The sequence below is a fragment of the Octopus sinensis genome, linkage group LG9 (assembly GCF_006345805.1).
Source record: "Octopus sinensis linkage group LG9, ASM634580v1, whole genome shotgun sequence".
In the NCBI taxonomy this organism is placed as follows: Eukaryota; Metazoa; Mollusca; class Cephalopoda; order Octopoda; family Octopodidae; genus Octopus; species Octopus sinensis.
In genome coordinates, this window is record NC_043005.1 from 290,001 (window position 1) to 302,663 (window position 12,663).

At 38.0% G+C, this 12,663-nt stretch overlaps 1 protein-coding gene across 1 annotated transcript in view; it reads right to left on the reverse strand.

Moving 5' to 3' along the window:
- LOC115215749 (arachidonate 12-lipoxygenase, 12R-type-like) overlaps positions 1–12,663 on the reverse strand; it is a 41,208-nt gene that overhangs the window by 1,278 nt on the left and 27,267 nt on the right. The window contains 5 exon segments of the mRNA XM_036505687.1: positions 619–782; positions 2,794–2,976; positions 6,195–6,277; positions 7,702–7,807; positions 11,612–11,651. Coding sequence (XP_036361580.1) covers positions 619–782; positions 2,794–2,976; positions 6,195–6,277; positions 7,702–7,807; positions 11,612–11,651 — 576 coding nt within the window.

The window sequence follows — 12,663 nt, forward strand, 5'->3', positions numbered from 1 at the left end:
GAACCGGCGAAATACCTATTTCTTTATTACCCACAAGGGCCTAAACACAGAGGGGACAAACAAGGACAGACATAGGTATTAAGTCTATTACATCGACCCCAGTGCGTAACTGGTACTTAATTTATCGACCCCGAAAGGATGAAAGGCAAAGTCGACCTCGGCGGAATTTGAACTCAGAACGTAACGCAGACGAAATACCGCTAAGCATTTCGTCCGGCGTGCTAACGATTCTGTCAGTTCGCCACCTTTATAATAATAATAATAATAATAATAATAATAATAATAATAATAATAATCCTTTCCACTGGAAGCACACGGCCTCAAATTAGGGGTTAGGGTATAAGTCGATTACATCAACTCCATTGCTTGACTGGTACTTATTATATCAACCCCGAAAGGATGAAAAGCAAAGTCGACTTCGGTTGAATTTGAACTCAGAACGTAAGGACGGACGAAATGCAGCTAAGCACTTCGCCTGGCATGCTAATGATTCTGCCAGCTCGTCGCCTTCAGATACTCCCTAATATTGCAAATTATCACATGCATATTCATACATTATCACTTTACTGTACATGATCACATATCACATATTTCACATAATCGGATATAAATACTTACTCGGCGACGCATTGAAGTCCCGCTTGATGACGGATATATTTTACATCGAAATTTCCCAGAGGATTGGTTCCTCTTTTGCTCAGGACGCTTGTGACTTTTAAAACATCGAGAATTGTTGTTACCTTAGGCAGGGCATCTACGATATCCTTCTTGGTTCTGGGTGCCTGATACACGAAACAATGAAACAAATAAAAAAAGGAAATTAACCTATCAATTCATTCGTTATTAAATAGTTTTCTGGGAAAATAATATTATTAGCTTTCAAGTTTTGAGTTTGATATCGACTGAAGGGACACATTGTAAAATAAGTCTATAAAGTGTGTGTGTGTTTGTGTGTGTGTGTGTGTGTGTGTGTGTGTGTGTGTTAGAATTAAATTAAACCCAATCGGTGAAAATTTACACAACAAATGGAACAAGTGACAAAAACCCCCTCATCAGGTGTCTATCTACAGATCCTGCAGATTTCAGTACCTTAGAACAGACCCACTAGTTTCTTCAACTATTTATCAGTGATGGTTGACAAGAATTGATGATAAATGAGAAATGTGACGGACACTCTGATGGAAATATAATCTTGGGTCTTAGTAACTGGAAAAACGAGAACAAAACATTAGTCTTTTACAATATATATATATATATATATATATATATATATATATATATATATATATATATATATATATATATATATATACATATAATACTGCAAGATAACAGAACACATGAGCAACGATGAACAAAGGAGATATAGCAATGAGGTACAGAAAGTGACGGTGTGGCCACAAGGAAGATAAGGGACCCGCTTGTGTGAAAATAGGGGAGGAAGTCTGGGTTAAACCACCGAAGGCGCGTTGTACGTCTCAATGGAGCAGAGGAACGGTGACGGTGGTCAATTCCAGAAACAACGTCTGCGTGGATGGAATGCCACGACATGTCTTGGACCTTCGCAGGATTGTCGCTTCGTCAGACGACGATTGTGGAGAGGGGGGGAACGAGGTGCCTAGCCTGAGAAGATCTCGACGCGCAAGGCGCCATCCCGGTTGGATGGTGGACTACAATATGGAGTAGAGAGATTGTGATCTTTAAGATCAGGGTGGCGTGTGGGATGAAGTCAGCAGCTGGGGAGCTGACCAGAAGAGGAAGGGGCAGGAGTGATGCGCGCGCAGGCAGGGCAGCATTGGGCCTTTTCGATTAGGGTAGCCGAGTGAGTCGGACGTGTGAGCTCATTGTTAAGGTAGGGGAAAAGCAGCTGCTATTTCTAGTGTTCGGGTCGGGCCGCGTGGAAGGGTGCATTACCACTGGGGAGGTCTCCGTCGACGAAGAGAAGGTAGGTGTCCTTATTTCAAATCTCCCGCATACGCCACAGGTTTCTCTGGGAGAGGCAGACTGGACAGAGAAAAAGGAAGAGATGGATGCTGGGAACAGGTGACAGTGTGCAACGGAAAAGGTGACAGAGAAGAGAGAGAAAGAGAGAGAACAGAGGAAGGAAGAGAAAAAGAACGAGGCAACAATAATTTAAAACAGGATTACGATATATCTGTGTTCGTGTATATGTTTCTGGGTGTGTGTGCGCACCCGCTCGTGCTCACGTATGCTCAACTATTGAGGTCGTCTGGACACCTCCCAGTGTAGACGCGCACATTTAACTTTGGACTGCATCCAGAATAAAACCATTCACCGAATGGAGGAGACTTCACAAACCAATACTTCTCAAACTCTTTCCTTCCCAATATATTCTGTTGCTGCTGTTGCTGCTGCTGCTGCTGCTACTACTACTACTACTACTACTACTACTACTACTACTACTACTACTACTACTACTACTACTACTACTACTACTACTCCCCCCCGCAGTCTTTGTTCCGCTTCATCACCTTCATTTGAATCCATACTATTCTCACACAAACTCACTTTCCAGTCGTTCGTTTCGCCACGATAGCATCTTTCCTACTTTATCATACCACGTTATCACATGTTATCGCATATTAACAGATATTCTCCTAATATCACATATTATTGTACATTGTTATAGATTAACACATTATTACTCGTTATTACACATTATCATATATTATCACATATTTTTTTTATTATTTATTATCACATATTAAGCCATATTAACACTATTACTGTTATCAACAAAAAAAAAAGAGAGAGAGAGACAGAGGAACTTACTTTGTCTTTTAACAGCGGTGTCCTCAGCATCGATGGATAGTTTGCAGGGTGACCATATTCGTCATATTGTAGGAAATTGACAGCAGCATGTGACACACTGCAGGTGAAGATGATTACGGACACAATCCATTTCAAGTCCTCCTTTGAAGACACGTGACCCTTATCATCTTTCATTGGTAAACCCTTTAACAGACAATAGAAGATATTTTATATACAACCATTGTATTTAACTATTTAATGATATTAGGAAAAGTCTACATAATCGTTCGATCTGCTAAAATTAACAGCCTAATCTATTCAAATCACACATTGCCGCAGTGTTTCTCAAAACTCTTTGACTTCAGAATAAACTTCGGATAAAAAATAGGAATACTGATCCATTTCGCTTTGATTTTCTTTTTAAGTTGTAGATTTTCAAGAAATAGAAATTTTTTTTTTGTTAATCATACAAATTTATGAAATTTAACTAAATTCTGAGTAATAAGCTCTTCAAGACATTCATTAATTGTATAGATTTTGTAAAGCATTGTATGATATTTTTTAAAATGTGCAAACCAAAAATTGAAGATCTTAGCCACATTCTTTTCTTTCCTACCCAGGCACAAGGCCCACTTAGCCACATCATTGCCAGTTGTGAAAGTATGTCTTCTTGTTACTTTCTCCCTTTAAAAGAATTTATTCAATTTATTTCAACTTTTACTTAAGAACAATCGAAACCGACAACAGAGTTTAATGAAAGTGTAAATATTTTCTTTATTCTCTTTACTCTTTTATTTGTTTAAGTCATTTGACTGTGGCCATGCTGGAGCACCGCCTTTAGTCGAGCTAATCGACCCAATGACTTATTCTTTGTAAGCCTAGTACTTATTCTATCGTTCTCTTTGCCGAACCACTAAGTTACGGGGACGTAAACACAGCAACATCGGTTGTCAAGCAATGTTGGAGGGACAAACATAGACACACTACATACATATATATACATATATATATATATATATATATATATATATATACATGTATATCAGAACAGTCCTGATATATATTATCATGTCTGTGGTTCATTTACCACCAAAGCTCAGCAACGTGCCATCACATGTGACATCAAGAAGATCTACCAGTTATAATTTGGCTGCTCTCTCGGAGAACAAGATAAGAGTTGGGCCCCGCACATCATCAGCTCAGCTTGTTCAAATGGACCAAGGGATTGGGTAAATAAGAGGAAGAGAGCAATGCCATTTGCAATACCTATGATATGGAGAGAGCCAAAGGATCGTTTCTTGGACTGTTATTTCTGCAACGATAATGTATGTGGGTTTACTGTAAAGACCAAGCATAAGATTGTGTATCCCAACTTGGAATCAGCAAGAACACCAGCAAGATGAAGATCTTATTCCAATACCACCAGAAAATGGCCTTCAGATGTTTGACGAAGGTGTATTTCCTGAAGAAAATACTACTGCTGTGGAAGAGACCGAAGTGGATGCAGATTTCATGAGTGAAAGTGAAGACGTACCACAGAAATTTTCTCAAGGAGAATTAAAGGATTTAGTTAGAGACTTGCCATTGTTGAAAGATAAAGTTGAACTTGGCTACAAGAAAAGTGTCTGCTTAAGAAAGATGTTTGTATTACTCATTTCAGGGTCTGACTTCATGCTTCTCTGTTGATGTTTCAGTAATAACAATGATGAGTTATTTCGCTGTTTGTTCCAAGAGCATGTTCCAGCTGAATGGCGCTTATTCATTGATTCATCTAAGAGAAGCCTCAAGGCAGTACTACTACACACTGGCAATAAGAAACCATCCATTCCCATAGGACATTCAGTGCACGTGAAGGAGTGTTATGAAAACATGCAAGTACTCCTCAATGCCATAAAGTATACAAACTACAGCTGGAAAATATGTGGAGACTTGAAGGTGATTGGAATGTTGATGGGAATGCAATTTGGGTTCACCAAATATTGTTGCTTTTTATGCCTATGGGACAGTCGTGAAACTAACAAGCACTATGTGCAATCAGAGTGACCTTTGCGAAAATCATATGAGCAGGAAGTCTCTAGCGTCCCGAGTAAGCCATTTTAAACCCAGAAAATGTTCTTCTCCCTCTTCACATAAAGCTTCGCCTCATGAAACAATTCATGAAGACACTTACCAGGAAAAGCTCAAAAGGTTTTGAATATGTGAAGGTTAAATTTCAAAAAATCCCCGAGGCAAAACTGAAGGAGGGCATATTCATAGGTCCACAGATAAAAGAACTCCTGAAGGACAACCACGTCCTCACAGCACTGGATGAGATTAACCTTAAAGCCTGGGAATCCTTCAAATGGCTCTGTGAAAATTTCCCAGGCAACAAGAGATCTCTAGAGTTTAGAAATGGAGTGAAATGTCTTCTAGACTCCATCACTGCAATGGACTGTCGGATGTCCATTTCCTTGATTCTGGACTTTTTTGCAGGGAACTTTGGAGCAGTGTTTGATGAGCTGGGGAACGCTTTCCTCAAGATATTGCATCGATGGAACAACGATATCAAGGATTTTGGAATTCAGGAATGTTAGCTGATTACTGTTGGATGTTATACAGGGATGAACCAGAGACAAAACAACATAGAAAGTCCAAATCCCAAAGATTTTAAGTTGTTATGCATTTGAGTGTATTCTAAATTATTTTTACACAATAATTTTAATTTTGTACAATAAAAATCCATGAAATCATCGTATCTTGTATTCAATATACTTTATATAGACATGCTTTACGTATCCTATAAGTTGAAAGAGCAGGCATCATTAACATGAAAATGTGACCTGACAGAGGAAATCGGACTTCAGATTCGTAACCAGCATCAAAATTTAACCAAGAGAAGTTAATCAGCAACTCTGATGATTAAAAAAGGTTTCATTTTGTTGACCAGTGTATTCTAGATAGTTGCTTGGCTAACCAGAAACAGCAGTCAAATCTCCTTCTAATCGCACTCTTACGCTTCAATCTTAATGAATCTCTCCACCAATTTTGTCCTATTCTTCTTTATAATTTGATTCATATCCAAAATGTTTTATAGAGATTCTAATTCGCACCAACACCAACAACAAGTAGTTGACGACTATATTGTGTAATCCACTCCTAAGATAATTAAAAGTTAAGGTGGCCTCCATAGGATTTGAATTCAGATCTTTAAGGACCAAAAATAAAAATAAAAACACCAAGGTATATTTTCTGTTATTCTAATGATTTTACAATCCACTGTAAAAAGAAAAGCAAAAAACAAAAGAAAAAGTATTTAAAAAATGAAACTAAAGAGCCATTACGGGACTAAGCAACGTCAGCAGCAGCAGCAGCAGCAGCAGCAGCAACAGCAGCAGCAACAGCAACAAGATTTTACTTTGTATAGAATTATGAACAGGAAATACCTTCAATCCACCTCTGCTTGGCACGGACATATTTTCTACCCATTCCTGCAACTCTCCGTCCCCATCAACATCTTCATCCTTTTCTGAAATTATAAATAAATGGGGAATACGATTGTTAGTCGCAGTCAGTTGCAGGAGAGAACTGACACGTTCCTCTCAACTCCTCAGGTGTATGAAGCAGTTGGCCTCCTACAAAAATTTCTCAGTTAATTCCCGATTCTTTCCACACATTTTTGGAGGTGCTCTCTCTCTTTCTCTCTCTCTCTCTCTCTCTCTCTCTCACACACACACACACACACACACAAACACTATAATGAATTAAAAGCAGCACTAGTGTTGTGAACATTATCGACCGCACATACTCAATGGGTGTGTTTTGCTTGTTCACTGGTACGCTCTGACATAGCGCTGTGGGGACGACTCCCTCTTAACACTGAGTGAAAACCACTGAAAGTCATAGACAGGCGAGTCAACTCGTCCCCCGATCGCATTCAGGAGCGATGGCTACTGATATTTCGCCATTTCTGTAGTTTATCAATATAACGGACCCGAATTGAACCAGAGACAAGGAATATGAGTGGACAGATGAAAGAAAGAAGCACTCAACACGGCTGGTTGGAGTTGTATGTATTTTATAACATTTACACTCAGCTCTACATCACTTACAATTTGTGATTGTAGAACACGTGCACATCCTGAGATGTTCAGAGACAGAGTAGAGGAATTTTTAAAAGATTTAGAAAACTTCGAGTTGAGATTGTTTAAGGTTCCGTTGGCCTGTCACCTTAGAAAAAATTGGTGAAAGCAATGTTTTCGTCATAGACGTCAACGAATCTTTGGACCGTGTCTGGTATGCAGAATCCTCTCGCCTAAGATTTCCACCAGTCTCTCATCTCTTGGATCGGTAGTTTTCTATCAGATCACATTAATGTGAGGGACGAAACCGGATATGGACGGGGACGGCTTTGACTTGTCTGGGTGAGTAACCGTACCGTTTAAGTAACTTGACCGTGTGCTGGACCTGATTCTGTGACTGCACACCCGTTAGAGATAGAAGAATTTGGGAGAAGCGAATGAGATGTTGGGAGTTGATAATAAGGTATGATGAGGCAAAGACCAAGAGAGAGGAAACAGTAAAATTAAAGAGAGCAGAAGAACTGAGGATGGAGTGTATGTGTGTAGGGGGGTGAGTAGATGGAGAGAGAGAGAGAGTGAAAAAAAGAAAGTGAGAGAGAGAGCTGTTCAGGAGCTTAGAGATTTCAGAGATAACAGAGTGAATTCGAGAGAGTTAAGTAAGGAGAAAAGGGGACAAAAGAAACAAAGGAATCGAGTTGTAATCGAGAGAGAGAGAGAGAGAGAGAGAGAGAGAGAGAGAGAGGATGGCAACGAGCTATTGTAACTAAATTTCTGGTATTTCTTTTGTCCAATACTGTGTTGACTCCTCCTCTCCCATCCATTTCTATTTATATCTTATAAATAAGATGACTGAATAATCGAATATAATTACCATAGTGGAGATCTATATAGCTGGACACGTACTTATATACACAGTCGTACAATAAAAGCGAATCATCTCTGAAATAGTATTTGGGCAAAACTTTCGGATCGTCAACCTGAAATATGAAAGCAAAGAGTGATATCTTCATAGATAAAACGTGCCAGACAAATGTTTTCTTTTTATGCTTCATTAACCTTGCTGAGGAATTGTTTATTAATAATGAAACCTCATGCCAAGTTGCCTAAGAGACTGACTGCGTCTTGCTTTCACGTAGAACGAAATCCTTTATGAATATGTATTTGTGTATTCATTGAGTTTGCAAGCGTTGAGTGTATGGAATAACGTTTCATGTACCCCAGGATAGATGTGCATATGATATATAACTTACGTATTACAACCCAGAAATATATGTGTATGTGCTTATATCATATGTACGAAAATACTGGAGTCAGCTGAAGAGTTCATAGACTGATCAAGATGGTCTCATGGAATGTGACCAAATGAGGTGTATTTTTCAAGATGTCATCCTTGCAGTCTACACACTTCTTCCATCGGCGTTGCAGTGCTTGGATCTCATTGGTTGAGAAGCTTTCATCCGACTGGTAAAAAAAATGTCATCAACAGCAGATATGATGTCATCAACGTTGCGATACTGGTTCCGAGGCAAGTGTTTTATCAGATGAAAGTCAGATGGGATCCAAATGATAGAATGAGGATGGAGAGAGTGATCAATCAGTTCAAAGCCACAATGACGCATAGCAACCATTGAAACCAAAGACTTGTCTTGATGATCACTTTCACCAAACCAAAATAATAATAATAATTACTCATTTACGAAGACGACGAACTGGCAGACTCGTTAGCACGTCGGGCGAAATGCTTAGCAGTATTCCGTCCGTATTCATGTTCTGAGTTCAAATTCTGCCGAGATCGACTTTGCCTTTCATCCTTTCGGGGTCGATAAATTAAGCACCAGTGAAACACTGGGGTCGATATAATCGACTAGTCTCCTCCCCCAAAATGTCAGACCATGTGTCTATAGTAGAACGGATTATTTTGGGAAGATTGATTTAATTGAAGCTAATGAAACAATTGCAAGCTAAACAATAAACGGCGTTTGATAACTTTTTTCTTTGATGTTCTTTTGATATATATATATATATATATATATACTAGGCTGGTGTTTTGTGGACTTTCGGATTGCTAGTGTAACGTGCTCCAGAGGAATATCTCCACTTTCCAACTTCCATACAGCCACCATTAATACAAGTTCTTCATGAGGAAAATGCCGGAATTACACAGCGACATATAAATAAGAATACAAAGCTGGCTCTTTACAAATCATTTGTCTTACTGTCCCTGTTGTATTCTTGTGAAACATGGACTTGTTATAAAAGGCATTTTAAACTGTTAGAACAATTCCACCAGAAATGCCTTCATCGCATTTTAAAAATTAAATGGAGTTCTTTTACTCCAAACACAGATGTTCTTGTTTCTGCAGGAATCACCTCAATTAAAGCTATGATTACGAGGAACCAACTGAAATGGTGTGGCCATATTGTTCAATGAAAGATGAACGCATGCCGAAACAGCTGTTTTATGGTGAGCATGCAGAGGGGAAACGCTATCGACATAAAGCTAAAAAAAAGGACTACTATGAAGTCACTTGGAATGGTTCCAGAAGATATAGAAACCTTTGCTTCGGATCGAGTTGGATGGCGAACAAAGGTGTGGAGTGGAGTGAAAGCATTTGAAGAGGCCAGAATAACACAAGTAAGACTCAAAAGAGGTCCAAGGAAGAATGTTACGATCGAGACGGCGAATGACAATGACCTTTTTGTTCTGCACAGTTTGTGACAGACCATGTCTTTCTTTTGTGCTGGGCTCAAATCTCATTTGCGAACCCATGGAAAACGAACCTCCACCAACTATTCTGCCTATATGTCTGTGCACACCGTTGAATGCAGTGTATACCATAAAGTCTGCAAATCTAAATGAGGCCTTAAAAGACGTTTGAAGATCCACAAAATCAGAACCTAACTGCAGCTCTTGGTGGTCCAAATCGGATGCGCAATCTGTGTGGCTGTCTTTTCAAAACATTGTCTGGCTTAAAAGGCAACATCAGATACCATGATGGATCTAAGGTGTCCATACAGAAGGTGGCCAGACTCTGCATAATGAGCAGAAAACCATCATGTATATACATATTTATAAATACACACACACACACACACGCGCGCGCACACACACATACATACATACACACACACACACACACATGTGTGTGTGTGTGTGTTTGTATGTATGTATGTATGTATATATAAATACATATATGCATACACACACACATACACATATGTATATGTATAGTCTGAGTATCCTGTCGTTGCCGGATAATTTTCACAATAGAATGCCTTGGCGGACTTTCGGAATAGCATAAGATAGATTTTTCTCCCTTTTCTAACATGTATTGATGTTTTTCAGTATTCTGCCCCCCCCCCCCCAAACACATTTTATGAAATGATAAAGCAATATAGTCTATTGCTAAGATGTAAGCAACAACAAAATTTGTAATTGTGTGTGTGTGTGTGTGTGTGCACGCTCGCTTCAGTAAGAATAAGCATTTACTAACAGAAAAGCATGTTTTTAAAATAAGTTATCTTTTAAATACCTTTTTAAATCAATGTTGACCTAATGAAGCTCCTTACTCATGTGCATACACCCACACACTCAGCGTGAGCGATATACTTTTATTGAGAGTGAGAAAATTTATCATGAGAAAATGAAAGATGAATTTCGAAATTTTTAAAATTAAGTGAAAAATTTCAAATTTGGTATATTGTTCTTTTTCACGACGAATCCAAGTTCGTGATTCGTTTATTCCTGAAAGATCTTAGTAAAGTGTTACAGAGGTTTAAAGTTTCATAATTTTAATCTAATGGGAAAACAGAATTTGGAAGCTAAGCATTTTTTGTGTGATAAATTGTGTATCACAAAATGAAAGTGAGCATTAGAAGACCAGGTTTTAAACAGAATGAAGGCTATGTGTGAGAATTAATACATATACGAGTAAGAGTGAGTATCGAAGAGCATGGTAAATACAGATAGATTGATGGAGATAGAGACTGGGAGAATTGTCGATCTAAAAGTCGAGTTATTTTTCATAGAAAATTACATTTTTTAATTATTATTAACGGACAGCATTGTCTTTGGGATGCAGATTTTGAAAATGAAATTAATTTTTCTCGAAGATGCACTGTTTCAGAGCCTTCTAGGGCTAAACACACATACACGTGCATTGTATTTTTTACACACACACACATATATATATATATATGTGTGTGTATAGATATTTCTATATAAGAAGTTTGTAATTTAATCTGTCTCGCTGCAAAGGATAATAGAAAGGAAAGTTCAATAGTCTGCAAGTGAAGTCAGCGCACGCTTCTCCAAAGACGTGTTTTACTGGCAACAACAAGTCCAATTTAAAAATACTAGGATCATTTGAAGAGTACAGTTCTTTGATTCACTCCGACCATTTTGAAGCGGGAGCAACAATGAACAGCATAAATTATACCCAGAGAAAATAGTAATCATCGGAATTCTCTTGATTAGATATGTGCATGGCAGGGGTTAACCTGACGTTAAACAACACCTCAGATGTGTATGATCTGCCAGAGAGATGTAAGAAACGTGCATAGCGAAAAATGCAGGAAACGTACAAAGTGAAAAATGTAAGAAATGTTTCACGTACGTTATACAATGTAGTCTTAGATTATTCTAAGTAGAATGAATAATTAGAGAGAGAATACTTCGAAGAATGATCGTGAATCTGTCGCCTCAATGAAGATTTACCTGGGGTTAAACCAAATAATAAGCAACAAAAGAATTACTTACTTTTCGATTTGCAAAATCATTAGCAGGAATTCCATCTCGATAAAAAGTCCCATTCTTGTAGTCTGAAAAAAGTATATATGCATGTGTATATGTAAATATTATAACAGTATGTTATAAAAATATTTTTGATATTCCTGAAAATTATTCTTCCAAGCACTTGAAAGTCTGTTGAAAAGTAGTGGATACCTACCAGGTATAAACCGAACTGAATCAAACAATAATAATAATAATAATCTTTTCTACTGAACGCAGAATGTCTGGAATTTTGGGAGAGGGGTCTAAGCGATTACATCGACCCCGGTGTTTCAATGGTACTTAATTTATCGACCCTGAAAGGTGAAAAGCTAAATTGACTTCGGTGGAATTTCAACTCAGAATGTAAAGACGGACGAAATTCTGCTAAGCATATCACCCGGCATGCTAACGATTCTGCCAGCTCGCTGCATAATAAGAAGAAAAATAATAAATAATAATAATAATAATAATAATAATAATAATATGATGATAATAATAATAATAATAATAATAATAATAATAATAATAATAATAATAATAAATAATAATAATAATAAGAAGAAGAAGAAGAAGACACAACAAAGCTATAAACCAAATGAAATCGAAACTAAAACTAGCACAACAACGGACCATGATAAAACGATGGCAAGAAAAGCCCCTTCATGGAAAGTACTGGACTAAACTAAATGCAAAAGAATAGACAAAGAAATATCCCAGCATGGTTGAGAAGCTCAGGACTCAAAGCAGAGACAGAGGGATTTTTAATTGCAGCACAAGACCAAAGCCTCCCCACCAGAAATTACCAAAAACATGTAATGAAAAGAACATAACAAGTAACTGCAGAATGTGTGGAGATGGACAAGAAACAATAAATCATATTATCTCTGGCTGCCCAGTCCTGGCTAAGAAGGAATATATTCACAGACACGACAGAGTTGGGACCTACATACACTGGAAGCTATGCCAACATTATGGAATAACAACAGAAAAAAGATGGTATAGGCACACTCCAGAAAAGGTCACAGAAAACGAGAAAGCAACCATACTCTGGGATATGCC